General features: G+C 36.3%; 1 protein-coding gene across 1 annotated transcript in view; it reads right to left on the bottom strand.

Annotated features, from left to right (window-relative positions):
- The window catches only part of TNKS (tankyrase), a 203,089-nt gene that overhangs the window by 124,018 nt on the left and 51,635 nt on the right, over nt 1–27,436 (bottom strand). Inside the window, exon 3 of the mRNA XM_053578550.1 lies at nt 16,195–16,290. Within this exon, the coding sequence (XP_053434525.1) occupies nt 16,195–16,290 (96 nt within the window). The remainder of the gene's footprint in view (nt 1–16,194; nt 16,291–27,436) is intronic.

Below are 27,436 nucleotides of genomic sequence, written 5' to 3' on the forward strand. Positions count from 1 at the left end.
TTAAAGCACCTAATGTATTAATATATATAGTAAGGCACCATTTTCCATATTCACTACCTGTATCCAGTTATCTCCATAAGGACAACACAGATGGAGGCAGGAGTCGTATCAGTGAACCAAAAGTAAAGGAAGTACAAGAAAACAAGCAATAGATGTAAAGAACATCTGTGGAATAAAGGTGACAAATGAATAGAAGTTTAATGATATGCCAACTTCAAAATGCCCACGGAAGAGTTCAAAGGGCTCGAAAGTTCTTGAAAAGGGCATAAGCTAAGAAATATTTTTATAGAACAGTGGAAAGACTAATTGTCCATTAGACAGTAATACTGTGTTAAAGCCTAATTTCCTAGTGTGATAAATTATTATCTGATTATACAGGTGAATTTTCTTATTCTTAGAAGATACACAGTAAAATATTTGGGCAAGAAGCACCATAAGTAATCCAAATGGTTCAGAGAGTAAAAACAAAAATAATACATATGGAGAGAAAAGATACAAAACGAACTTGGAATATGATAATAATTGGCAAATCTATGTGAAGAATATATAAGTATTCCTTTTACTATTTTTAAATTTTTTCTGTAAGTTAGAAAATTTTCAAATAAAAATAATAAAAATTGGGAGAAATAGCAGTAGAGAAGCTTGACATTAGCAATGACATATGACTCATACAATTTAAATAGCTCAACTGTATTAACCAGTGATTTAAAATGCAATTCGGAGGCAAAAAGAACTGCTGAATTTGAATTGAACAGTATAATCTATAAAAATTTCATTGTATTTTAGTACATGAAGTCTGGAATCTTCCTACTTATGAAAGATCTAATTACAAATTTCAGCTTTTAATATCATTAAAGTTTTCTGGGGACACAATAACAACAAATAAAACTGCCACTAATAATGTGCCCAAAGCTTTGTCAAACATGTTAATGAAGAATTTGATTACTTTTGAAGAGAGAAGCCAATGTTAATCTCCTTTCTTTATAAGGTTTGTAAATGAGTAAACCACTGGAGCACACGCTATTGCCATTTCATAACCATCTGTATTCTACAGCTGGATCCGTGTTGAAAATTCTTTAAAACTTATCACTTTCCTTGAAAAAAATCAACTAACCATGTCAGATTTTGTTTTAGCACTATTTTGGAAAAGTCTTCTGTGACTGGAAGAACTGAGATGAAAAATCAAATTAAAAAAAGGGAAAAATTAAATAAGAATAAGCTCACAAATATAGAACTTAAAATTGCACGGACTAGAATTAATGAGAAAATACTCCTTGTAATGTTTTAAAAGAAGATACATTTATCCTCTGTGATACCTAATTAAGCCTACCAAAAACAGAGAGTGACAGGTTGTTTATCTAAATGATAGAACCCCAAATTAGTCTAGTTTTTAGTGATTCTTTTCCACTATACTAGATAACAACTTATTTTATAAACTAATTAGCAATAAGCACATTTTATAAACTCTAAGCAAATAAGTGAAAGTAAACCAAACAAAAAATCCTATCTCAATGGAGCAGAACTATTCTAAGGTTTGTTTTCAATCTTTTGTCTGGCCTAAAACACCCTAAAATGGCTCACTATTAAGATAACGTCATGGCTAAGGGTGGGGGAAGGTCATTCACGAAACATCCCTTTTGACAGCCTTAAGAAGCACGAGAGGATTCTTGCTAAGTAACCTTATGAAAACTGCTTTATTGCAGTTTTATATGTTAAATGAAATCTTTGAAATCAACACATTTGCAGATATGAGGCTTCTAATACCCAACCAAGAATTTCTAGTTCGACAAAACAGCCTCATGAGAATCAACAGAATTAAACTGGTTTTGCTTCAAAATAAGCAACTTGATATTGGTCTTGCATAAAAGAATGTATATGCTGCTTCATTAAGTGGAAGAACAATACAGTAAAAAGGGGAGGCTCTGCATCAGATGTAGTGAAGAATTTCTGGATGAAATTATAAAATAGATTTCTAACAATTCTGAGGGTGTATTTGGAGCATTAGGCAATCAATAAACACCAACTGAAAAGAAGAATTTCAGAATCTCTTTCTTGGTAGATTATTTCATTCATCTAGGACTATCCTGTCTTAATGACAGAAGCCCAGTGACAATTCTGAATATAGTCTGCATACAACTGATTATTTATCATTTTTCTTCAGTAACAACAGCTATTATCAGGGTACTAGTCTGGATGGGCCAGACACTGCATACTATGAAATGTATAATAGGAGATTTTATGCAGCATTAATTTATACACAAGAGATTCTTTTTTTCTCTCTATTAATATGATGGGAATTTGTTTTTTTAAAACAATCTTATAAAGAATAAGTTTGTTAGTTTATTTAACAGGAGTTGAAAGTGGAACTTGCAGATTCTGGGATCCACAGAATAATAAACCAACCACCAACCAGCAGATTAGATAATTTACCAAAGGTCCCTTTTCAAAACTTATTGTCAATTCCAGCTTGTCTGCCTGATAGACATCATTTCTTGTATGTTTTAGACTGCCTTTTTTATTTTGACACATTGCACCATTATGATAAAACAGTGCCAGCCTATGAAGCATCCATCTTCTAAATGATCATTCATTTAAACAAATATATATTAAGTGCTGGGACCATAAGAAAGGCCCAGCAATGAACAAAGAAGAGAAAATCCCACTTCTCAAGAACCCAGTTCTGAAAGGCTGGAGCAGTAATCAGGCAATAAACAAGCAGGAAAATAAGTAAATGAAATCACTGCAGACAGTGACAGAGGCAGATAGAAAGGGTAATTGGTAGCTGGACCCTATGTTTATACGAGGGTCACAAAGAGCTTATTTGAGGGCAGTGATTTTTGAGTTAAGACCTAAATATCCACAGAAAAGGTTAGGTGAAGAATTGAAGAAAGGAGTATTTCAAACAAAGGAACCAGCACTCCGGGGAGAGAATAGAGAAGGCAGAAAAGAATCCAAGACAGAAACCAACCTGACCCATAGAAAGGGTTGGTCAGTGAGGCTGGAAGAGCAAGAGCAACATCAGTGCTGTGAGATGGGGAGGTTGGGAAAGATCAAAGTTTCGATTTTATTCCAGCAAAATGAATTTTAAGGAGGTGAATGAAATTAATTAATGTTTTTAAAAAAAATTATATCTTAAAGATAGCCTTGCGGAAGTCTGATATAGAATAGGCAGGAGGCTAACAGCAGTAGTCTAGGCCAGTAACTGCACTTAAAATAGTTGGTCTGCTGTGTTACTGGTCTGCAAGAAGAGCAGGAGTGTGTGCCAGAATGTACTGCGTCTTCATCATGGAAGTCGTGCTCTTTAAAAAACCTCCAGTAAGCTAAAGGTGGACTTAATATTGCATCTGAAGTGGATTCGGGGCCAGTCTCTCACCGTACTGAGGGCCAGAAAGAAACAGTTCACCAGAACCAGACTAGAGATCACACTTTGGTTAGGCCCAATATAAACCCAATGCTTGATTGCAGTTGCAAAGACTGAGAAAAATAGATTTAGAATAGATTTTGGAGGTAAAACTAACACAACTGGGTGATGGGCTGAACACAGGGTATCAGAAGGAGAAGAATCAAGACTAACCTGTAGGTTTTTGGCCTAAGCAACTGAGTAGAATAAAGTACCATTTCTCTTTAGTCTAAAGAGGTGGAAGAATGTGGTTCACGTTTGATATGCATGGCAATAGGGCTGGATAGAGTTGTGAAGAATTCTGTGCTGGCTTCTTAACACCTGAGTTGGCAAGGTCAAGTAGGATACACAGAGGTCAGCTCTAGACTGTAAACTGGGAGGCAGGGGCCTCTCGGAGGGTCTTTCACAGATAGGTATTATTTAAAATAAATTAGACTGGATGAGATCACCCAAAACTGAAGCAAGAAGGAGGAAAAATTCTAGGACTAAACCTGGGCCTTTCCAATATTTAGATGTAAAACAGAAGAGAAAGAATCAGTGTGAGAATGATCTACTGACAAAATGAGGGGGAAAGCAGGACGATATGGTATCCTGGAAGCTTTGAGAAGACTGTTTAAATAAACTAGAGCTGTAATTAAACTCTGAATGCTACTGAGAGGCTGCACAAGGAAGTAAACGCTACATAGGCAAGATGGAGTTTGTTGAAAAATCCAAAGAGGGAAAAACAAAATAAGATTATTTCACATCATTTTTTAGGGAGGCAAACAGGACCAGCTGGATTTAGTTGAGTCTGCGTGAGAAAGCAGAGAGTAACCATGGGCAACTACTCATGCTCTAAAGGGAAGCAGAAAAATGGGTGGCTAGAGAGTGGTGTAAGGATCAATAAAATCTGTTTTCATTTTTGTAAAGATGTGAACTACATATATGCAGAGAGATATAAATCAATAAGCAGAGCATATCTGCAGGAAACAAGTCCTTCAGTAGGTGGGACAGATGAGCTATAGAGCAAAAGCAGAAGGGGGGTGGACTTAGAAAGAAGCAGGCTGTGTCTCTTGCCCTGGAACAGACAGAAGGCTGGAAGAGTATATGAGCATAGCTGCAGCCAGGTGGTGGAATTGGTGACAGCAAGAAGTTCCTGTTTGATGGATTTACTTTTTCAATGAAATGAAGAAAGAAGCTGAGAGGGGGCGGCACCTGTAGCTCAAAGGAGTAGGGCGCCGGTCCCATATACCAGAGGTGGTGGGTTCAAACCTGGCCCCAGCCAAAAAAAAAAAAAAAGCTGAGAGAAAGGAATCAAAGGGGTGCTAAAGATCTGAGGAGAGAAATGGCTGAGGCAAGGATAAAAACCCATTTGAGATTCCGGTTATGATCATAAAACGAAACCAAACAATTATGTACGTATTTTTTCTTTTGTCCAACCACGTTCATTTCTTGAGTATGGCAATAAAATAGGCAAACAGTGAGCAGAAAATATAAACAGTTTTCCCTCTGCTCTGACGCCACAATAATCCACACAGAAGACATTTGTGACCAGATGTGGGAGATTTTCCCCCTCCTTGTCGTGTACCAACCCAGCGATTCTGCACTGGCTACCAGCTGGGTGTCATCTGATTGAATTCCAGCATGCTCTACCTACAGACAGGATCAGATTCCACAGGTTGAAGGCTCACTCTCCAAGACGGCCCTCCACTTCTGAGGTCAACTCCAGCCCTTGGTTATACACCAGCTACAAATCGGGGTTCCCACATCTCTTTTCTGGGGTTTAATTTATTTGCTACAGTGGCTCACAGAACTCAAGGAAAGACATTCACTGGTTTATTTTAAAGAATATTACAAAGGATGAAGAGATGCATAGGGCAAGGTAAGGAAAGGGGCAGTGGAGCTTCCATGGCCTCACTGATGCAACCTCCAGGAATTCTGCAAGTTCAGCTATCCAGTAGCTATCCAAACGGACCTTCTGGGTTTTTATGGAAGCTTTATCACATAAGCATGATTGATTAACCCATTTATGCTAGAGATTGAAACTTTTGTTTGTTTGTTTGTTTGTTTTGTAGAGACAGAGTCTCACTTTACCACCCTCGGTAGAGTGCCATGATGTCACACGGCTCATAGCAACCTCCAGCTCTTGGGCTTCCGCGATTCTCCTGCCTCAGCCTCCCAAGCAGCTGGCAGTTGTAGTGCCTGCCACAACGCCCGGCTATTTTTTGGCTGCAGTTCAGCCGGGGCTAGGTTTGAACCCGCCACCTGAAACTTTTCAATTTTTTGCATGACTTTTTTGACAAGCTCCCAGCATACCAGTATCTGCAACAGTCACTAACTCTATGTACCACATGATAACATGTACCCTCAAGAGACAGATGTGTAAAAAATCAGACCTTAGCAATGACCTTGAGCAGTAGAATATTAGTAACTCCCACATCACTACCATTCCAATAATGGAATGTGAGGCATAAGTGGGTTATCCGATTAGCTACCGGTGTTCAACTTAACCTTCAGCCTCTCTCCCTTCCCCAAAAGTTGGGCTGTAAGTCTCAACTCATGACTTGGTCAATCAGTGACCAGACCCCTTCCTAAAGCTACCTACAGGTTGAGGACATCACTTTGGAGATTCTAAAAAGGTTGTATGCCAGGAAACTAGCCAAAGACCATATATATATTTTGCAATATAGTAGTTGGGTTTAATAAAGACTATAATATTGCCAAATAGGTACACTTACAGGAGAGCCAGCCATTGGCTAACAGAGTTTGTCAGGGAGGAAAGACAATGGTGAGCAATGAAATCTAAGCTGATTATTAAGATGAAGAAATGAGGACATAATGCATTGAAAAAAATAGTAGAGGTTATTGATTGGAGGTTATGGTGAAATTTAATAACTTAAAGAATAATACAGAGTTAAAAAGATGGAAGGATAAAAGATGAGAGTCATATTTTAAAATACTTAAAAATCAAGATTTTCGATGCATAACAGCTATTAAGAAGAGACAAGGTGAAAGGTTTGTAAGTACATAAGATAGAAAAAAATCAAGTACATACATATATATGGAAATATGTATACACACACACATATATATATATGCAGCTCAGAGAAAAGAAAAGTTAGGGTGTTGTCACCCACGTGGGGGAGTTGAAATAATGTAACAATGTTACCAAAATAACGTTTCAGTTTTAGTAATAAAGAGGATCCCAAAAGAATAAATGAAATAACTGTCATTTAGGGATATCAAGGCCACAAAAAGGGTTAACACACAGGCTATTGCACCTTTTCATTCATTCATTCCAGTAATACAGTTGTTCTCTTTATCCCTTGGGAAAGACTCAGGATGATTTAAAAAAGACAAACATATTAACGAAATGGTTTTAAGATAAAAACCATCAGCATAAAGTAACATATAATCAACACCGTGGTTAGATCAGTTTCTAAGGAATCTTGAAATGCAAACTACTATAAGAATGCAGTATGTTACTTCACATCACAACCCCAACCCTTCAGCTGAATCTGCTTTAAAACAGACTGGAGGGCTCGGCACCTTAGCTCAGCGGCCAGGGCGCCAGCCACATACACGGTGGGGGCTGGGGGATTCAAATTGACCCGAGTCTGCCAAACAGTAACAACTACAACCAAAAAATAGCGCCTGTCGTCCCAGCTACTTGGGAGGCTGTGGCAAGAGAATCGCTTAAGCCCAAAGAGTTTGAGGCTGCTATTGAGCTGTGATGCCTCGGCACTCTACCAAGGGTGACAAAATTAGACTGTCTCAAAAAAAAAAAACAAAAAACCCAGACCGGAGGCTGGGCTTCCTGGCCCGTTCCTGCCTCTGATCCTAACACTTTGGGAGGTGATGCAGGAGGAGTGCTGGAGGTCGGGAATGTGGGAGCACAGGGAGCTCTGATGATAACACTGAACTCTACCTAGCCTAGGTGACAGAGCGAGACCCTATTTCAAAAGAAAAACTGGAAGGAATTTATGAAGATTCAGAAGGCAAACCTCTCGGAGATATTATGGGTTCAGACTCCCACAACAAAGTTAATATCAAAATAAAGTTGAGTCACACAAATTTTTTGGCTTCCTACTTCATATCAAAATTATTTCTATTCAATACTATATTGAATGTGTAATAGCATTATATCTTTAAAATTTTTATACATCTTATCTGTAAAATACTTTATTTCTAAAAATTGGTAATGATCATCTGAGCTTTTAGCAAGTCATAGTCTTTTTGCAAGTGGAGGGTCCTGCCTCGATGTTGATAACTGATCAGGGTGGTGGTAGCTGAGGCAATTTCTTAAAATTAAAACAACGAAGTGTGCTGCACTGACTGACTTCTTCCCTTCACAAAAGATTTCTCTGTAGCACACAATGCTGCTTGATAGCATTCTACTCAGAGTAGAAGTTCTTTCAAAATTGGAGTCAAAGTTCTTAAACTCTAATGCTGCTTTATGAACTAAGTTTATGTGATATTTTAAATCCTTGGTTATCATTTCAACAATGCTCACAGTATCTTTACCAGTAGATTTCATCTCATGAAACCACTCTATTCGCTTATCCATAAGAACCAACTCTTCATTCCTTAAAATTTTATCATGAAATTGTAGCAATTTGGTCACAGCTTCAGGGTCCGCTTCTAATTCTAGTTTCCTTGCTATTTCTACCACATCTGTAGTGATATCCTCCACTGAAGTTTTGGACTCCTCAAAGTCATCCACGGGGTCAGAATCAACTTCTTCCAAATCTGTTAATGATGTTTTGACCTCCTCCCATAAATCAAGAAAGTTCTTACGGCATCTTGAATGTTGAATCCTTTCTAGAAGGTTTTCAATTAACTTTGTCCAAACTCATCACTGGAATCACCACCTATTGCAGGTATAACCCTTATAAAACATATCTCTTAAATAAGACTTTAAAGCAAAATTACTCCATGACCCATGGCTGCCCAATGGATACTGTGTTAGCAAGCATGAAAATAACGTTAACCTCCTTGCCCATGTCCATCAGAGCTATTGGGTGACCAGGTACATTGTCAATGAGCAATAATATTTTGTTTTCCTGAGCTGTGCAGATAACATGCTTTTTTAAAAATTAAAGGTTTGTGGCAACCCTGCATCCAGCAAGTCTATCAGTACCATTATTCCATCAGCAGGTACTCACTTCGTTAGCATGTTTAGTAATAAAGTATTTTTCATTAAGGTGTGTACATTTTTGGACATAACGCTATTGCATACTTCACAGACTACAGTATGGTGGCAACATAACTTTGATATCCACTAGGAAATCCCCCCAAATGTGTGCCTTGCTGTATTTTAATATTTGAGTAAGTGCTCTTATATATGCAAGATCAGATTTTTAAGCTATTTATTCATTTGGAAAGACATGGTTCAGTCTAAAATAAAAATACTGCAGTAGTCTGGAACCAAACTTGAGCTATCCCTGACATATGCCTGCCCATATGAAAGCCAGTAGCTCACATTTAAGGCCTATTTACATGATTTGAGCTGCCCCTGACCTATGGATAGCACAAATATTTAAAATATTACATCTCTCCTTATAGATTCTACATAGTTGTTTTTTGAGTATCAATGGAATTTTAATCAAGCGCATGGATTAGAGACCAAAGACTTAAGAACAGCATCTACCCCATTATCTGCAGTTCTGCCTTTTTTGACTTTTGTCATTGGCAGATTCAGGGATCCACAGTCAACTTCAGCCTGAAAATTGATTGAATACAAAACAATAAAGACACAGTCTCTCTGTGCGTGCGCGCGCGTGTGTGTGTATGAGAGAGAGAGAGACCATGTTCATATAACTCTCATTAATGTATCATTACAATTGATCTATTTTATTATTAGTTATTGCTGTTAATCTTTTTCTATGCTTAAATTAAATTTTATCATAGGCCTATACGCATAGGGAAAAACAGTCTACATAGAGCTTGAAACTATCCACGGTTTCAGGTGTCCACGGAGGGGCTGGGGGGATTGTCTTGGAACATATCCTTACAGATAAGGCGGGAATACTGTATAAAGTCCGATAAAACAATTTTTTATTTTATTTTATTACCAAATTAAATATTTTATTTTATTACCAAATTAAATATTTTATTTTATTACCAAATTAAACTATTATATTATAATAATATGATAATGAATCTTACTGGTAATATTAGGTAAATGTTTCTTTTTTGAAAGGAAGAATCTTTATTCAAAATAAGTAAAGAAACATAACAGATGGGATTTAAGCCCTAAGTTTATGTTTATAGGCCAGTCTAACTTTTATTTTGGGTTGGATTATGTCTTTCCAAATAAATAACTAGCTTAAAAATCCAACTCTGCATTTATAAGAGCACTCACTGATCTTGAAGACAAACTGCTTGAGTTCAAACACCAGTAATTCCCCTTTATGACTTTGTGAATTTATAATAGTAACTTCTCCATCTATAAATATGAGTATAATAATACTATTTACCTCATAGCTTCATTATGAGGATTCAGTGTCCTGAGAATAGTGTCAGCTCACAGAAGGATTTGGTGTTATCAGTTATAATTTTACATAAAGCTATCTAACTTCTTACAAGAAGTTTAAATTGCTGCAAGTAATGTAAACAACAATTCAATATAAACTATTAAATAAATAGCTACTAAAAAGAAGAAATCTATTAGCTTCACATAAGCTTTGACCTATTTGTTCAAAACCAAATAACGTTTCTTTAAAAGTCAAATGAATACATGCTATTTCAAAAAACATGGTATGGTCTTTCTAAAAAGGTACTTGTTTTATACCCTTCTAAATTGTTTTCATATTTTTAAATTTCAAAAGTCTTTGAACCACTTTTGATAATAAACATTAAATTTTCCTATTCATGTCCAAAACTATAAACAGATTAAACTGTTAGTAAAATTCTTAAAAATTAGTCAAGAAATAAACCTTTTCAACATTATCTTTAAAATGAATGTTCATATTGTTTTATCAAAACAAATTTTAACTTCCTTTGCTATAATTCTAATGACAATTTTTAAAAATCAGAAGTTCATCTTAACGAAACAATAATTTTTCCCTACTAAAATTCAGTGATAAATATACAACTTTTCTTGAAAAGTAACGTAAGGTTTATTGCTGCTTATGGTTTATTTTCTAGGATGCATGCTCTATAATTGGGCTTGCTAACAACTGATATAAGTAACTCCTTACCTTCAGATTAATGGCATGAGAAATCTGTCGAATCATGTGGGCTGATAGTAAAAATTTACTACATGGGGTATGCAATGTGCCAGATTATAGAATAGCTCTTGTGCAAAACAGAGCTATTCTACATATTAACAGAACAAGGGCCAAAAGAAAAGAGTAAAAATTAGGCCCTGATGGGACATCTGGAGTCTGATGTGACAGCTGCAGGCAGTTTTATCTTTCCAGAATCAGAATGTTCTCAAAGGAGCCATCTAAGAAATTTGTTCATAAAACTCGTCCATCATACCAATGAAAATATTTGTAAGTGCTCTTATATTTTAACAGATGTACACAACTATAAACAATCCAAAACCATTTGTGATGTCATATAATTAATGCTTAAGAAGTATTTGTACAACCTGGAAACTATGCTGTCCTTAGTTACCAGTAATCAGACCTTAGATGTATTTGTTCATTTAACCATTTTTTGTTTTTTTATTGAGACAGAGAGTCATCCTCACTTTGTTATCCTCGGTAGAGTACTATGGCATCATAGCTCACAGCAACCTCAAACTCTTGAGCTCAAGAGATTCTCTTGCCTCAGCCTCCTCAGTAGCTGGAATTTCAGGCGCCTGCCACAACGCCCAGCTATTTTGTTTGTTTGTTTAGCAGGTCCAGGCCAAGTTCAAACCCACCAGCCCCACAGCATGTGGCCCGCACCTTAACCACGGAACTATGGGCACCCAGCCTATTTTATCATTTTAATCTTCTAAGGATAAAGAAGTGAACAAGACAGACAAAAGTCCAAACCTTATGAACCTTTCCTTCTACTGTGGTAAACAACAAGAAAAAATGCAATTTCAGATATCAATAAATCCATGACGAAAATAAAGTAATCTAAGAGGGACTGGGGACAAAGGAAGCATCTCTGAGGAAGTTGCGGGTAGTGTTCCGGTTTTAGTAAACAGCATATATGAGCACAGAAACAGAAAAAGGCCACAAGTGAGGGACAGCAAGCACCCAGGTGCAGCTGCAGCAGAGATCAAGGGAGAAGACAGTATCGGAGTTGCAAGGCAGGAGCCTAATCATGATAGGCCATGGTTAAAGAATTTGGATTTTATTCCAGAGTAATAAAGGGGAATATATTAAACAATTTTCTGGGCGGCGCCTGTGGCTCAGTCGGTAGGGCGCCAGCCCCATATGCCGAGGGTGGCGGGTTCAAACCCAGCCCCGGCCAAACTGCAAACCAAAAAATAGCCGGGCGTTGTGGCGGGCGCCTGTAGTCCCAGCTACTTGGGAGGCTGAGGCAGGAGAATCGCTTAAGCCCAAGAGTTGGAGGTTGCTGTGAGCTGTGTGAGGCCACGGCACTCTACTGAGGGCCATAAAGTGAGACTCTGTCTCTACAAAAAAAAAAAAGAATTATAAAAAAGAATTTTCTGATCATGGAGCTGCCTTAGAAAGACCCCTCCACTACACATAGTGAGGAGAAGTGACTGAGGTTGAAGTAGAGGCAGAGAGACCCCTGATGTAGCTACTGCTGTCACAACAGGAAGAGAGGATAAAGGCATGGACCAGCTAACGCAGTGACGGTGGGGAGAGAATGGTAAACCTGAATTTTTGTTATGTTGGATACTAGCTGTGAGGAAAGGAAAGAAATCCTAAATTTTGGCCTGACTAACCTAGAAGTCAAACTCAGGTAGGCAGGGCCTGGATCATTTAAGCCCTCCTGCTCATGCTAAACATCTTAGTCTTATCTGAAAAGCAGTAGGAAGCAGTGGAATACAAAAAAGGGGGTAGGATTCCAGATCTATTTTGCTGACTTACCAAGCCAGTCTCAACAAGAATCTTCCAGACTCCTCCATATTGCCGCCTAGCCTGAGCCTTAGGTGACTCCTTCTGGAGAGACTGGGAGGCTGCCAGTCAATCATACTAACCTATGATTTCCTCAGAAGAGCAGTGAATTCAGGTTAAAGCTTATTTATTCTTGAGATAACTTAATGCGAATATATCTTTCTTCCCCATTCCCTTACTCCTAAATCTATTAGGATGCCACTAAGACCAATTATCTTAGCAACTTGCGACCATGTAAACTCATCTTCTTTACACCTCCATCATCCTTGGTCCTGCCAATGATAAACATTCCTTTGGTCATCTGTCCTTTTCCAAACTCTTAGTCTCAATCTTCTCTTGCCTCTTTTCTGGACTCAACTTCTCACTGCTCCTCTCTACCCTCCCACTCCACTGTGTCCCAGAGAATCTCCTTTACATGACTAATAAACACCCTACATCCTAGCCCTCATCAATGAACATTCCCTTTGCCAACTACCTTTAACTTAAATGTAGCAGCTGTCCAGTAACAATATGGCATACAGGATAGCCTTTCAAAAGAGAAGAGCCTTATTCTCCAAACTCTCACAATACTTCAGAGTTGAGAACAGAGATCTCCACCATGTTAGTGGATGCTAAAACTGAATCTGGTAAAAAGCACAATTCTAACAGAATTGATAAAATGACTGTTAATTCACAAAGAAGAATAAAGCCTGAAAACAACCTACCTTAATGTTAAACACTAGGAAATTCACTCAAAAAACTAAAATAGAACCATGGAAGGATATTATTGTAAAGTCATTTTATGCTAATGTTGCAGAACAATACTTAATACCTTCTGGGAACACTCATGTAACTAAATTAAACATATAAGTGTGTGTATAGGTTTATATAATTAATCGATATGTTAAAGAGAGAAGAGTGTAAGATGTGTGTACTCATAAAAAAAGTTTATAAATAAAGTATACCAAAATGTTATCGGTAGTAAGTGAAATTACTAATGATTTGTTTTTCTTTTTCACGCTTTTCCTATTTCCTCAATTTCCAAAGGAATGCATTTTCTATAGTCAGAGAAAAAAAGACAAAATGTTATTTAAAAAAATTTGTAATTTTCCACCTACCTTTTATAATAAAGTCTCTTGTGATAAAAAAATTATAATCACAATACAATAAAACTCCTCTCTTCAATAAAATTTACATAGGCTGTTTTAGACTTTCCATAACCTTGTTTCTTAAAAAAACCAAACAAACAAAAACCCCAAATATCTCCAAGTCTTTTAGTTGACTGCCAAGAAATTGAGTCATTAGCAAAACACAAAGTCAAAAAACATGAACCCCCCCTTCAATATTTCTTCTAAACATAGTATTCACAGTGATTCAGCAGAGTCTGATGAGTCTCTCTAAGTATTTTAAGCACCTAAGTGCACTACCCAGAGCAAATGGCTATAGACTCTGGGGTCTCTTAACTATAAAACTAAGGACATATTGTTGCTTTGTACAGTTTTATAAAAACCCCGGCATTCTTTATGTGTAAGAGGGTATTAGCCACATATTTTTATATATTCTATAGAAGTGACTGTCATTCTGGTTAATTTCCTTTAAGGAAGATACATAAATACTAGTACATAATTTTGGCTAATGCACAAAAGTAGCACCATAAAAGATGGGATATTGGAAAGGAGATGTTCAGCAAGCAAATTACCAAAAGAAAATATTTAAGAACAAAAACTTCACTGTCAAGGTAAGTAATAGTACAACTGCATCTGGAATAAAAATGTCACGTCACTCAAAATAATCTCTAATAACTCTAAGACATTCTTTTTAAAAGATATCTTTTGAAAATCAATGCTCAATATTTTAACCTTAACTTTGGAAATAATACTTGTATCATAATTTCATTGAAAAGAATTGCTTAGTAGATAACCCTTACCGGCAGAAATACATTCTGCATACATTCCACGTAATTCCATTTCACTGCATTATATAATATGAATAGATAAGTAGAAGTACAAGTAAGTTATATTTTCAACAAAATTAGGCACTATATCTAGGCTTTCATTTTCTTTTAAATCATATCTGAGAAGTTGTATGTCATTTCCAAAAAAGTAGACATTCTTGAAAAGAAGAATTAATGAAATAGTATTATGACCAAGAAGAATTTATTATCTTCCTATCTAAGCAAAGTATGGTGTTAGATAGCTTTCAAATCAAGTTTAATAGATACTGTATCTGTCCTCCAGGAATCTTCAGCCTCCATGAAAGATTTTGCCAAAGTTCTTTCTCAAACTAATAGCATCTAATATCATCTCCTCTGAAATTTATTACAAATTAGGAGACAGTTTCTTGTAAATAACTGGTATTTAAACTTTTTCTTTTAAAGAAGTAAAAGCATTTTAACAAATGGATGAGGCAGGTGTTGAGAGAGAGGAAGAAAGGTCAGAGGGAGGATGCTGAGATACAGAGGCAGCCTTGCTCAGCATTTCCAATACTCTGTTTGTATGCACTATATTTCTCCTTTGGTCAGAGACCCCCATAAAGCTGCTGCTGTTGCCCAGGGCTCTGCTAAGAGACTGAAAGACTGCAGAAGCTAATCAGGCCTAAGCTATGTATTGTAATTTCATTATTTAAAACTGTATATTTATATTTAATTTTTTTATCTATACTGAATTAAATAGCTTTATTCCTCTAGTGTTTGTTATCTTGATTCAGCAACTGAATATACTAACCTTGTATTAATTGAAAGAAATCATACCACTCTGATTTAGCAGTAATTATATTAATTTTAGCACAGTGGGAGGTTATCTTTCTTCGTAGAGTAATTAAGCAAAATTCCATATATTTTCAAAGGTTTCTGTACATAAACGTTTTCCATTCACTTTAATATCTTTGCTAAAAATGCACAGCATGGACTCTGAACTTAAACAAGAACAAAAGATTAATTTTCTTCAAACCCAGGGGCAAATTTAAAAGGTAGTTAAAAGTCATTTCATTTCACACAACCTAAAACAATACTGCTAGCACTGCAGTGACAGAAACTCCAAATTACAAAGGTCAGTTAAGTAAAAGAGGGCAAGGGCAGCAGGATTCCGATGCTGAGAATAAAAATAAAAATAGATCCAATGCAGCATTTCGAGAATGAAGATCAATGCAAACAGTGGCTCGAGACCATGTAACTGAGAGCATTATTTTCTACATTGTTATGAGAGATCCCTTCTAGTCTAGCATTTCCTGTCTGCTGGTTCTTGGCTTTTGCTTTAGTAAAACTAATACGGAAGCCACACATTTACTTTATCTGAATTAAAAAGAGAATCTATGCCTCAGTTAAAAATAACTTAGCTATCAAGGTAAAAGTGAAACACACGATGAAAGGATAAACGGGCAGCAAGGGAGAAGCAGCAGTGAATTTTATTTCATTACCCATGCAAGGAACAAGGCAGCAGGTTGTCTTTCCAATCAGAACTACTTTTACAGCAATACAAATGCCAACAGTAAAGGTCCTAAAAGCAAACAACTGAGAGGACGTACGGAAAAATTATGATATAAACCATGAAATGACTAAAATCTGAGTGAATGACACATGTTCTAATTGAATGCTATAATAAGTAGAATGAATAAGCAATCGCACTGCTTGTGCTCGTGATAGCATAGCAGTTAATGACACAGACAGCAAACGAATATAGTAGTAGATAGTGGCATATTTATTTGTTTGGCAAATAAAACAATGCAAAGAAAAACTCAGCACCTAAAAATTTTAGACAATCAAGCCAGGAGTTGCACAGCTAAAACAATTCGGTAGCTTTGTCTTCTTACCTGTGAGGACAGTTTTTGCTGAGGGGTCTGCCAGGTCCAGGGCTGATTTCCCATCTGTGTTCCGAATGTTGGGATCAGCTCCGTGCTGCAGCAGCACTGTGCAGGGAAAGCAGAAACAGTATCTTACCTCGGGGATACAGAGGTTATTTACTGCTAAGTGTCGCCTCGGCATGGTGTAGGCATAAACATACATTGCACAATTTTTTTCTCTTTCAAGAAAAAATAAAGATAAAAAGAAAGGAAGAAAAAGAAACAGGAAAGCTCTGTAGCAAAGGGTCCCTCTAGAGTAAAGCAGAGTTGGCAACTTAGGGTACAATGCTGTCACATGACCCAACGGCATAAACATGACACTAGAAAACCCTGGCAGTTTGGGTTTGCCTCCTTTAGGTAGCAAGATGGGAAGCTATGTGCTCAATGGCTCACACTGTGAAATATGCTAACCGTGAACCTGCCCTGGCTTTACTACCGTGTGGATGCTTATTGCTGCTGCTGCTTTACTGCTGAATTTCCAAGTGCTTCCTCCCCTTAGAGTAGCTGTAATACTGTGCAAGCCTTTTAGTGGCTCACCACCTACCTAGGAAACTCACCATACCACACTGGCTCGCTTCCAAGAAGTTTAGCAGACAGTAATGCCTGCAACTCTGGTCCCCCGAAGTGAAGCAGCAAGAAAGAGCTACCCTCTACAATAATTCTTCCCATCAAAAATTTTTAGAAACAGAAACTCAGTCACTAACACATGTGCTAAGGAATGAATTTAACACATGCTATACTGGGTGAAAAAAGGTAGCCACAGAGAATTCATCAATATGGAGGCTCCTACTAAAGAGAATCAGTATTTAAATAAAATCCCAATATAATATTAACCCAAAATATTTCTCAGCTAGATCCGGTGTGTAGTGGTGAGGAAAGTGAGGAGAAGAGATTGTTGCTATAATCCTACCCAAATAACAAACTAGTAAATACATTAAAAAGTTGTTAAAATAAATATAATTCAATTACAAATTATGAGCCTCTACAAATTATGAACTCCAAATTTTCATTAATAGTTCCAGACAAAAGCACATAATTCATTAGAAATATTTACGAGACAATTCTCATATATATAAAGTAATAAGCCTTGCTGTTAACAAAGTTCTTTCTCTTCCTTTAATACATATAAGCCACAAAATCAATGGCTTCGTTATAATGAACAAACAATAGCCTTAAACAGAATTAGGACACAGCTGCTAGGAAGGTGAGCATTTGTAACTCTTGCATTAGATCTCGGGTCATTTCAGCCTTGGGATAATAAAAACTAACTATGGCTTGAGAAGATGCAGTGAGACCTTATAAAGATTTTGTATTTAATACATTATTTCACACTTGAATATAAACAATGAACATGATTATTTTCCAGATGTTTATAAGCTGACTCAAAAGTAAGCAGAATAAAACAGTAAGTACTACACACCATCATATCAAACTGCAGTTACTCTTTCATCATAATGAATATAGCTTTTGCATCAACATTTTTTTTTCATTCCAGGAAGAAATTTGGCTTGTAAAGCGTCTTTATCATAAGGCAGACTCACACATCAAATCAACTATCTTTACTGAGTTGCTGGGTGATCACATGCACAGGGGAGGAAAACAAAAGAAATAAAGGCTACTAATAAAAGCTTTTTTAATTGCATACTTCAGGAACTTCAGGACCTGCTTTAAACAAGAAGTAAAGGAATGTTTTTATTTATCTGAATTTGACAATTATATGATGGGACCTTTCATTTTTTATAGTTTTTAATGAGTGATGAGGCAACATTAACTAAAAGCTTGACTGTTCCTCCAAAAATTACTTAAAATCTCAATCCTTCTTATAGTCAGTATTTTGCCCATTATATTTTTCTATTTTGCAATTGAAATCTGCTGCTAAAGTTTAGTTACAATTTTATTTTGTTTTAGGTGACATCAAAGGTAGTAAACTTCACTGGAAATTTGTATTCTAAAGCATGTTGGGGTCATATCTAACTTTCATCGGACACACACATTCACTGCAAAGTAACACAGAAACAGGACAGAAACAGCTGAACTTCTCAACCACATGCTGATAAAATAATCTGTATTTGAAAATATTTAACCATTTAATCAAAAAAGCAATTCAGTAAATGTAAGATTTTTAGAAGGTATCTGCAATTAGACCAGCAGAAGTCTAAACTTACCTAATTTTATAAAAGGTTACAAGACTGATATGAAGATTAAATACTAACAAGTAGGCAAAGGTGCTGAGCAGGAAGCCTGCCCATACCTCATCAGCTAGTGATAACATTTAAAGGGCAGTTTAAAATGCAGACCCTATTAGTACTTTCAGCTCTACCAATAACCACTAATTCCATGCTTTGTTCAAAGGTAAAGGTCAGCCAACGTTTTCTGCAAAGGGCCAGATCATATTTCAGGCTTTGTGGATTATACGGCCTCTGCCTCAACTAAAGTTCACCTTTGAACAGCGTAGGTTGGAACTGCATGGGCCCACGTGTATGTGAAGTTTTCGCAGTAAAACTTACACAGTGTGCCTGTCTCTGCCACCGCTGAGACAGCCAAAAACAACCCTTCCTCTCCCTCCTTCTCCTCAGCCTACTCAAGATGACAAGGATGAAGTCCTTTACAATGATTCTCTTCCACTTAATGAACAGTACATACATTTTTCTTCCTTATGATTTTTTTTTTTTTTTTTTTGTAGAGACAGAGTTTCACTTTATGGCCCTTGGTAGAGTGCCGTGGCCTCACACAGCTCACGGCAACCTCCAACTCCTGGGCTCAAGCGATTCTCTTGCCTCAGCCTCCCCAGTAGCTGGGACTACAGGTTCCTTATGATTTTTTTAATAATCTTTTCTCTAGCTCACCTTACTGTAAGAATACAGTATATAACATGCAAAATATGTTAATGCACTATTTATGTTGTTAGTAAGGCTTCCAGTCAACAGTAGACTAAGTTTTGGGAAAGTCAAAAGTTATATGCGGACTAGCCATGGTGGCTCATGCCTGTAATTCTAGCACTCTGGGAGACCAAGGAGAGTAGATTGCTTAAGGTCAAGAGTTTAAGACCGGTCTAAGCAAGAGTGAGACTCCATCTCTACTAAAAATAGAAAAAGTAGCCTGGCGTGGAGTTGCACACGTATAATCCCAGCTACTTGGGAGGAAAGAGCCCAAGAGTTTGAGGTTGCTGTGAGCTATGATGATGTCTTGGTACTCTACCCAGGGTGACTGAATGAGATTCTGTCTCAAAAAAAAAAAAATTATATGTGGATTTTGGATTAGGCAAAGGGTTAGTGCCACCAACCTTCCACGTTGTTCAGTGGTCAACTAGAAGCACTTATCCCTGCCTGGATCATACTGCTAGAGTGCAAAAGCAGCCACAAACAGCACAGCACAGCTATGTTCCAATAAAATCTTAAGGACTTTGAAATTTGAATTTTATATAATTTTCCTCTGTCACAAAATATGATTCTTTTTTGATTTCAAAAACACCATTAAAAATATAAAAACAATTCTTAGCTTGCCATACTAAAACAGGAGTTAGGCTAGATTTGGCCTGTGGGCTACAATTTGCTGAACCCTAAAACTTTAGGTAGTGCTATACATGTATGGTCTATACTATACAAAGACTGAATACAAAGTTGTGATTCCAGAACTGTTTGTAATTCATCTACATTGAAATAGACACAGAAATTCAGGGTAAGCACTTAAAACTATCACTCATTTTAAAATTGCCTTTTCCAGTATTTCATTTTATTTATGTTTTACAAATTATTGGTTGGTAAAAAAGAACACTGATTCCCTACCACAGAAAATATGAGAAGCAATGAGCTAGGGCACACAAAAAATTCTCTTGGCCTCAGTTCCCAGGCCTAGGAAGGAAAGGAGCTGAAACAGACGTGATCTCTAGTTACCTAGGATGAGTCCCACATCTCTGACACTGCTGTTAAAGAGTTACAGTTAAAGATCTAAAATGTTCAGAAAACAAAAAAAGAGTTGCTTCAAATAGAAACCTTTCCTCCCCCAATTTCCAAATCAAAATGGAAAACATAAAAAATTTTCCTTTACCTTAACAATTTAACAAAAGAAATCAAAACTAAATGTTGAGACCATAATCGTTGAAAGTTGTTGGGTATATACTAAAATGTCCCAATCTACTCCTCAAGCAATTTCTCAGATTGAATTTCATTCTAAATGTGCTTTCAAATGTCTGGTGCTAGAGCTGGGTGAGGTGGCTCACACCTGTAATCTCAGCACTCTAGGAAGCTAAGGCAGGTGAACTGCTACAGCTCAGGAGTGTGAGACCAGCCTGAACAAGAGTGAGACCCCATCTGTACTAAAAACAGCCGGGCACCGTGGAGGGCGCCTGTAGCCCCAGCTACTGAGAAGGCTCAGGTAAGAAGACTCTTGAGCCCAAGAGTTTGAGGTTGTTGTAAGCTGTGACACCATGGCACTCTACTGAGGGCCACAAAGTGAAATTCTGTCTTCAAAAACAACAACAACAACGTCTGGAGCTTCGCACTGTTGTTCTCTATGGGATTTGTGTGGGACAGTCTCCTGATACCAGAGAATGGCACATACAGGGGGCAAAGGTTACAGCAGCTTTCAAGAATGTCAGACTATACGTAAAAGTGGTGGTATCTAAGACTCTCAATTCTAAATGCTTCAAAACTTCACAACTGAAACATCTTCAAAGTTCTAAGTCATCAAAAAGAATAATAAAATGTGACAATACATAATACATTTAGAAATTCATCTTGTAAAATCAATATGCACCGATAGCACAAATTCTTCTTAAAAAGTAGCACAAACATCTAAAGCAAAGTTCTTGAAATACAAAAACGATATACAAAGTAAAGTTTGAAGCGGGCGTTGGTGGTATAGTGGTTAGCATAGCTGCCTTCCAAAGTGAAGTTTGAAAGAAAAACAAGAAAACTTAACATGGCTCTCATTAGTGCATAAATTCAAGAGTACAACAGCCATTCAAGAATCTTCCTACACACATAGTTATCTTTAACCCTGGGACGTGATCAAATCTAAAATCCCAAAGACTTGGTTGTTTCTAGTTGTTCTGATGCAACTCAACTCTATCACCTTTTGAGGGAAGAAGAATAGCAGCTGACATAACAACAGATAGTTAAAACTAAGGCAGGATCTCAAAATTCAACGTGTCATTTTCAAATGAACTATGGCAAGAAGGACACATGATTTTCCCATTTCGGGTGCAGGTATTCAGTTCCAGACAGCCAAATCCAGAAGGCATAACTTTAGCCATGTTCTTTCATTTCATTCCTCAAAACTATTAAATTTAAGCATGTGTATCATTATAATTCACATACTCAGTGATCTCGCCTATGGAATATTTATAATATTTAGAAATATTTATTTAGAATATTTACAATATTACAAGGGTATCTTACATAGTAAATGACATAAGTTACCCCACTATAATACTGTACATATTATATTCAGGGGTCCTCAAACTACGGCCCGCGGGCCACATGCCACAGTGTGATTGTATTTGTTCCCATTTTGTTTTTTTACTTCAAAATAAGATATGTGCAGTGTGCATAGGAATTTGTTCATAGTTTTTGTTTTTAAACTACAGTCCAGCCCTCCAACGGTCTGAGGGACAGTGAACTGGCCCCTGTTCAAAAAGTTTGAGGACCTCTGCTGATAGATATTTTTATAATTCATTTATCTTTTCAGTCAAAATATACTTATTATGGAATAAAAGTAGTCAAGCCAATGTATTTTTCTAATCATAAAGAGTTGTTTGCCAATAACAATAACCATAAAAATTCAAGTAACCAGTGCTTTCCTATATAGTATTATGGCTTACTACTGAATTTAAATTAGAATTTAAATGACACAATTTTTTACTTTCCATAATAGCACACTAGTTTACTGAAACCATCCCTTAGGCTGTAAACAATGAACAAAACTAATTTAAAACTAAAACAAAAATACAACTTCCTAAAATCATCTCAAAGCTAACGAGACAGTTAAAGAATTACCAGCTGAAAACTAAAGAGCAAAAGGAATCCAGGAGTAAACATGTATGAAAGCTGTCATTGTTCTGAAGGTAATCAGTGACCCAGGAAAATGTAGCCATCTTTTCAATGACTCAAGGGTCGAAGGGAATAGCAATAAAAGCCCAGAGCCCCCCAAAAGTAAGGATTTTAACAAGGACATTCCCTAGACAATAAATAAGGGTTATAATTCAGGATGAGAATAAGATGGAGTAAACTAGTCCTAGTACAGAATTATAGCTGTGGTTGGAAATGTTAAGTATCTATCTACCAGGGGTGTCCAACCTGTGGTCCCTGGCCACATGCAGACTACTTGAGGGCTGTTTTGCTTACTTGTGGTGTTGGATATTGCAAAAAGTATGCGCAGACCTTTTCTTTTGCTTTCATTACTGATTGTGTATTAATATGTGGCCCAAGACAACTCTTACTCTTCGGTGTGCAACAGAAAATAAAAAAAGGTTGGACACTCCTGGTAGGCCATTCCAAGCCTTAAATTTGATTTAAGGTAGTGCTAGATTGGCAGTAACTCCCATAAATAAATACATAGGAAAAGGCCCACTGCATAGCCAACATGACCAGCCACACAGGTAATCTAAAATGCAAAAGCTGTATCTAGCAGAAAGCCAATGTAAAAATAACCCCATAAAAAAGTCAGATATCAGACACACATTATAAAAAGAATCATAATTATATTTAACAAAAGACAAGCTAAAAGATCTAAGAAAAAAGAAACTATAAAAAGTAATAAGGCGAAACAAAAGAACCCAACAGAATATTTAGAAATAAAAATATGGTAACTAAAATTTAAAATGAAGACTTTGGGTTTTGGTTTCCAGCCATAATGGAGAAACTGGTACCAAACTAGGCCTCCCTCTGATATAAACAATTATAAAACTGGACAAAGCAAATAAAGCAATTAATTGTAGGCTGTAGTACGTATCAGTGTAAAACTGTCATCTTTGAAAGAAGGGAAACTCACAACATGGGTATTATAATCACCTAACCCTGCCTAGGACAATTTGCCAACCACACACACACATGGAGTCAAAACACAAAGTGGTAGTCATGCTAAGCTGAGAAGACAGAAACCCAAATTCAGGGCAGAAGAACTGGCTGGAATTTGCAGGGTGAGAGACTGAAGAAGAAAGGCCTGTGCAGAGACCAGGCACCAGGAGGGGTGCCCGGTGACAACATGGCTGCGGGCTGGGCTTCTTAGGTAGAAGCTGCTACAGATTGAGAGCTTAATAGAATTAGCAGAGGTCAAGAAGTGCGGAGGGAGTAGTGCTCAGAGAAATTGGAATTCTGGTCTTGAGAAAACAAAGAGAACCTCAAAACACCTTGTTAACATGCCTGGTGAAACTCAGTGTCAACCTTAGTTATGAATAACCACCATGCCCTAGAGCAGAGAGTTGGGGGTCTACAAGGTCAAAACTATTTTCATAATAATCTTAAGATATTATTTTCTTGTTTCACTATATTAACATTGCATTGATGGTACACAGTACAAACACAACAGAGGATAAAACTGGTGGTAACTTTGCACCATCAAGGAAGTGCCACGCGGATGTATCAGTGATGACTATGTTCTTCACTACCATGCATTTGTAGATTAAAACAAAATGAAAACAGCTTCACATGAGAATGTCCTCAACACAGCAGTAAAAATTATTAATTTCGTTAGATGGTGACTCTTAGATTTTTAAAAAATATTCTCTGGAGAATTGGTAACTACTCACAAAGAGCTTCCAAATTCACAGACTTTACTGCTGACATTGATACAAAACAAACATTTGTTATATAATAAAATGTGCCAACAAGTTCTGCTAACTCAGTGAACCAATATTTTTGAAATGAGTAATAGAAATTACTACAAAATCATACATGGGTACAAGAGCCTTTGAACGACCAGTGGATTGTGATGTTACAGAGTATAAAGAGTTTTCTGACACGGTTTCAGATTCCACACTGCATAATAATAAATTCAGATTCCACACTGAATAATTTCTTATTCACCATTAAGAAACTATGTACCATTTGTCAAGTTTGGATGTGACATCTAAGAACATACACAACTATTTTAAAAGGTTATTAATATACTTATTACAACTATAAATTTGAATCTTCTTCATATATTTCAACCCAAAACACTTATCAGATCACATTGTTCACAGAAACAGATGTAACAATCAGCTGTCTCATTTAAGTCAGGTAGTAACATCTCTATGAATGTAAAATGATTCTAATTTGTCACTCTTTTTTGGTTTGAAAAATAAAGTAATTTTTCAGAAAACTGTTATTCATGCTAACATGCAGTGAATTTGTTACTTGCTAAATGAATTTTTCTTTTTTTTTTTTTTTTTTTTTGAGATATCTCTCTGTCACCTAGGCAGGAATGCAGTGAGATGATCACAGCTAATTGCAACCACCAACTCCTAGGCTCAAGTGATCCTCTTGAGTAGCTGGAAATACTATGCCACCATACCTGGCTAATTTCAGGATCTTATTATGATACACAGGCTGCTCTTGAACTTGTAGCCTTAGCCTCCAGACTGCTAATACAACAGCAGTAAGCTATTGCGCCTGACCTGAAATAACTTCTCAAAGTTCTTAATTTTGATGTCTAAAACATGTCTTTTCCCCACTTTTTAATGGAATTTTTTTCCTGCTGAATTGTTTGAGTTCTTGTAGACTCTAGATATTGAACATATAGATTGCTAATATTTTCTCCCATTCTGTAGGTTACCTATTTACTCTGCTGATTATTTCCTTCGCTGCACAGAAAGCTTTTAATTTAATTAAGTCTCATTTGTTCATTTTTTTTTGTTGTTGCTATATTTGCCTTTGGTGTCTCTGTTACAAATTCTTGCCTAAGTTGATGTCTAGAAAAGTATTTCCTACATCGTCTTCCAAAATTTTTATGGTTTCATACCTTATAGTATGTATGACCTACATAAACAAAAGCTCTTAGAAATGCTGGATGATTTTTTAACAATGCAAAGAGGCCAAATATTTTGAGAGTTTCTGCCCCAAAATAAGCCCTAGTCCAGACACATACTAATAAAACCTAAAACTAAGCTTTGGCAAGGTCTGCAGAGGAGGCAGTCTGGAGATTGAGTCAAACCATGTTAAAGAAACATGGGAAATAGTTGGGCTTTCCACATATCTTAAAACAGAGCTTAAAACCAAACTTCCACAAGTTTATGGTGATTTTGAATTTGGAATTAAATAATCTGTTAAAACAAGAACAAAAATTCTTCATAAGCGATAAATCAAAATAAACATCAGTTATTACAATGTCCACTATTGAAGAAAAATTACAAAGTATATAAAGAAAAAGTAAAATGTGAGCGAGTCAAGGAAGAAAAAAAGCAGCCACTAGAACTCATATCCAAGATGGCCCAGATATTGCACTAAGAAAGACCTTAAAGTGGCAGTTATAAATATAATAAGTTCAAAGAATTAAAGAATATATATTCAAACTATGGCCTTAAAAAGTGAACAGACAGAGATATTGAGAATCAAGTGGGAAACTGTAGAACTGAACTGTAGAACTGAAAAGTTAAAGTACACACACTACCTGATTCAAGCTTATACAACTATAGTAGTCAAGGCAGTATAGTACCAGAATAATAATACAGATACAATAGGAACTGTGTTAAGTTAAATTTACATGACCCTATGTCCCAGCATACATATTTATTTAGTCTTAAGTATTTACTCAAAAAGAAACAAATAAAAATTTATTTTTGCAGTTACAATCTAGCCACTTTTTGTTTTGAAGTATAATTTTTAATTAAAAGATAACTGAAAGATACTTAAAAGATAACTAAAGATAATTAGAACATTACTGAGTATCTAATATAATGAAAAGGGAAGACAAATGGGTTTTAGGAGAAAAGTTTTGAAGTAATGGGTGTGTGGTCTTAGCCTAGTCTCTGTAGTCATAAAATTAGTAATTTTTCAATATTCTCTAGAGCTGCACTGTCCAACATACTAGCTGCTAGCCGTAGGTAAGTACTGCATTCTTGAAATGTGGCTAGAGACTAAAGAGCTGAATTCTTCATTATGTCTAATTTTAGTTCTTTTAAATGTAGAAATTGAGAGCTGATTCAGTTACTGGGAAATATTTAATATGTTTCCAGCACCTTAGGTATGTAAATCTACTTTTTCAAGTACAAATTTTATGAAATCCAAATACATAAAGTATTAATCATGAAAATTTTGTTTAAACTGAGATGTGCTTTTAGAATAAAATATATATATAAATATATATATCAATTTCAGAAACAGTTGAAAAATGCAAAAAATATCATTAATATGTTTTATATACATTACAGTATGTTGAAATAATACTTGGGATACATTGGGTTAAAAAAACATATTAAATTGGCAATACCTATTCCTTTTTAATGTAGATTTGAAGAAATTTTAAATTACATGTGTACCTGGCGTATTTCTATTGAACAGTGCTACTCTAGAACAGAGTTCTTCCTATTAAGTAACATTACAGACAAGTATAAAATAAATCCATTAATTTACAATCTGAGAGTACAGAAACAAACCAAGTAGTCAAGTGATTTTCTATGTTGCAAAATTGCAGAGTTTTAGTTGAGTTTTGTTTTTGTTGTTTTGTTTTTGGCCAGGGCCAGGTTTGAACCTACCACCTGCAGTATATGGGGCCGGTGCCCTACTCCTTTGAGCCACAGGTGCCGCCCAAGTTTTAGTTGTTTTTTAAAGTCTTTTCCGTTTATATCAAAGTGACCAGAAATTCAGAATTGTATCAACATCTGAGTAGCATATTTATGATAAATTATTTAATTTCAGCTCCCTGAACTATATGTCTTTATGTGCCTTGTTACATAGATTCCCATTTATAACTTTTTTTCTCTCTACATCAGTAGGAAAAAAATAACACTGCATTTCTTTAAAAAAGAAAAAACATCTGAAAAATAAATCAAGTTCTCTACTGGGTCTGCCTCATTTACTAACAGCAACATTTATGGTTAAGTTTATGAACACAGCTACAGTTAAGAGACTGGACTCTGAAGCTAGACCGCATGGATTAGAATCTCATTCTGCCACCACCTAATTCTGGGATGTTAGGAAGCTACTTTTCTTCTGGGTGCTTCCACTTCCTCATCTGTAAACCAGGAGATAATAATACAGTACCTACTTCCCAGAGTTATTAAGAGAAGTAAACA

The sequence above is a fragment of the Nycticebus coucang genome, chromosome 24 (genome assembly GCF_027406575.1).
Source record: "Nycticebus coucang isolate mNycCou1 chromosome 24, mNycCou1.pri, whole genome shotgun sequence".
NCBI classification, from domain to species: Eukaryota; Metazoa; Chordata; class Mammalia; order Primates; family Lorisidae; genus Nycticebus; species Nycticebus coucang.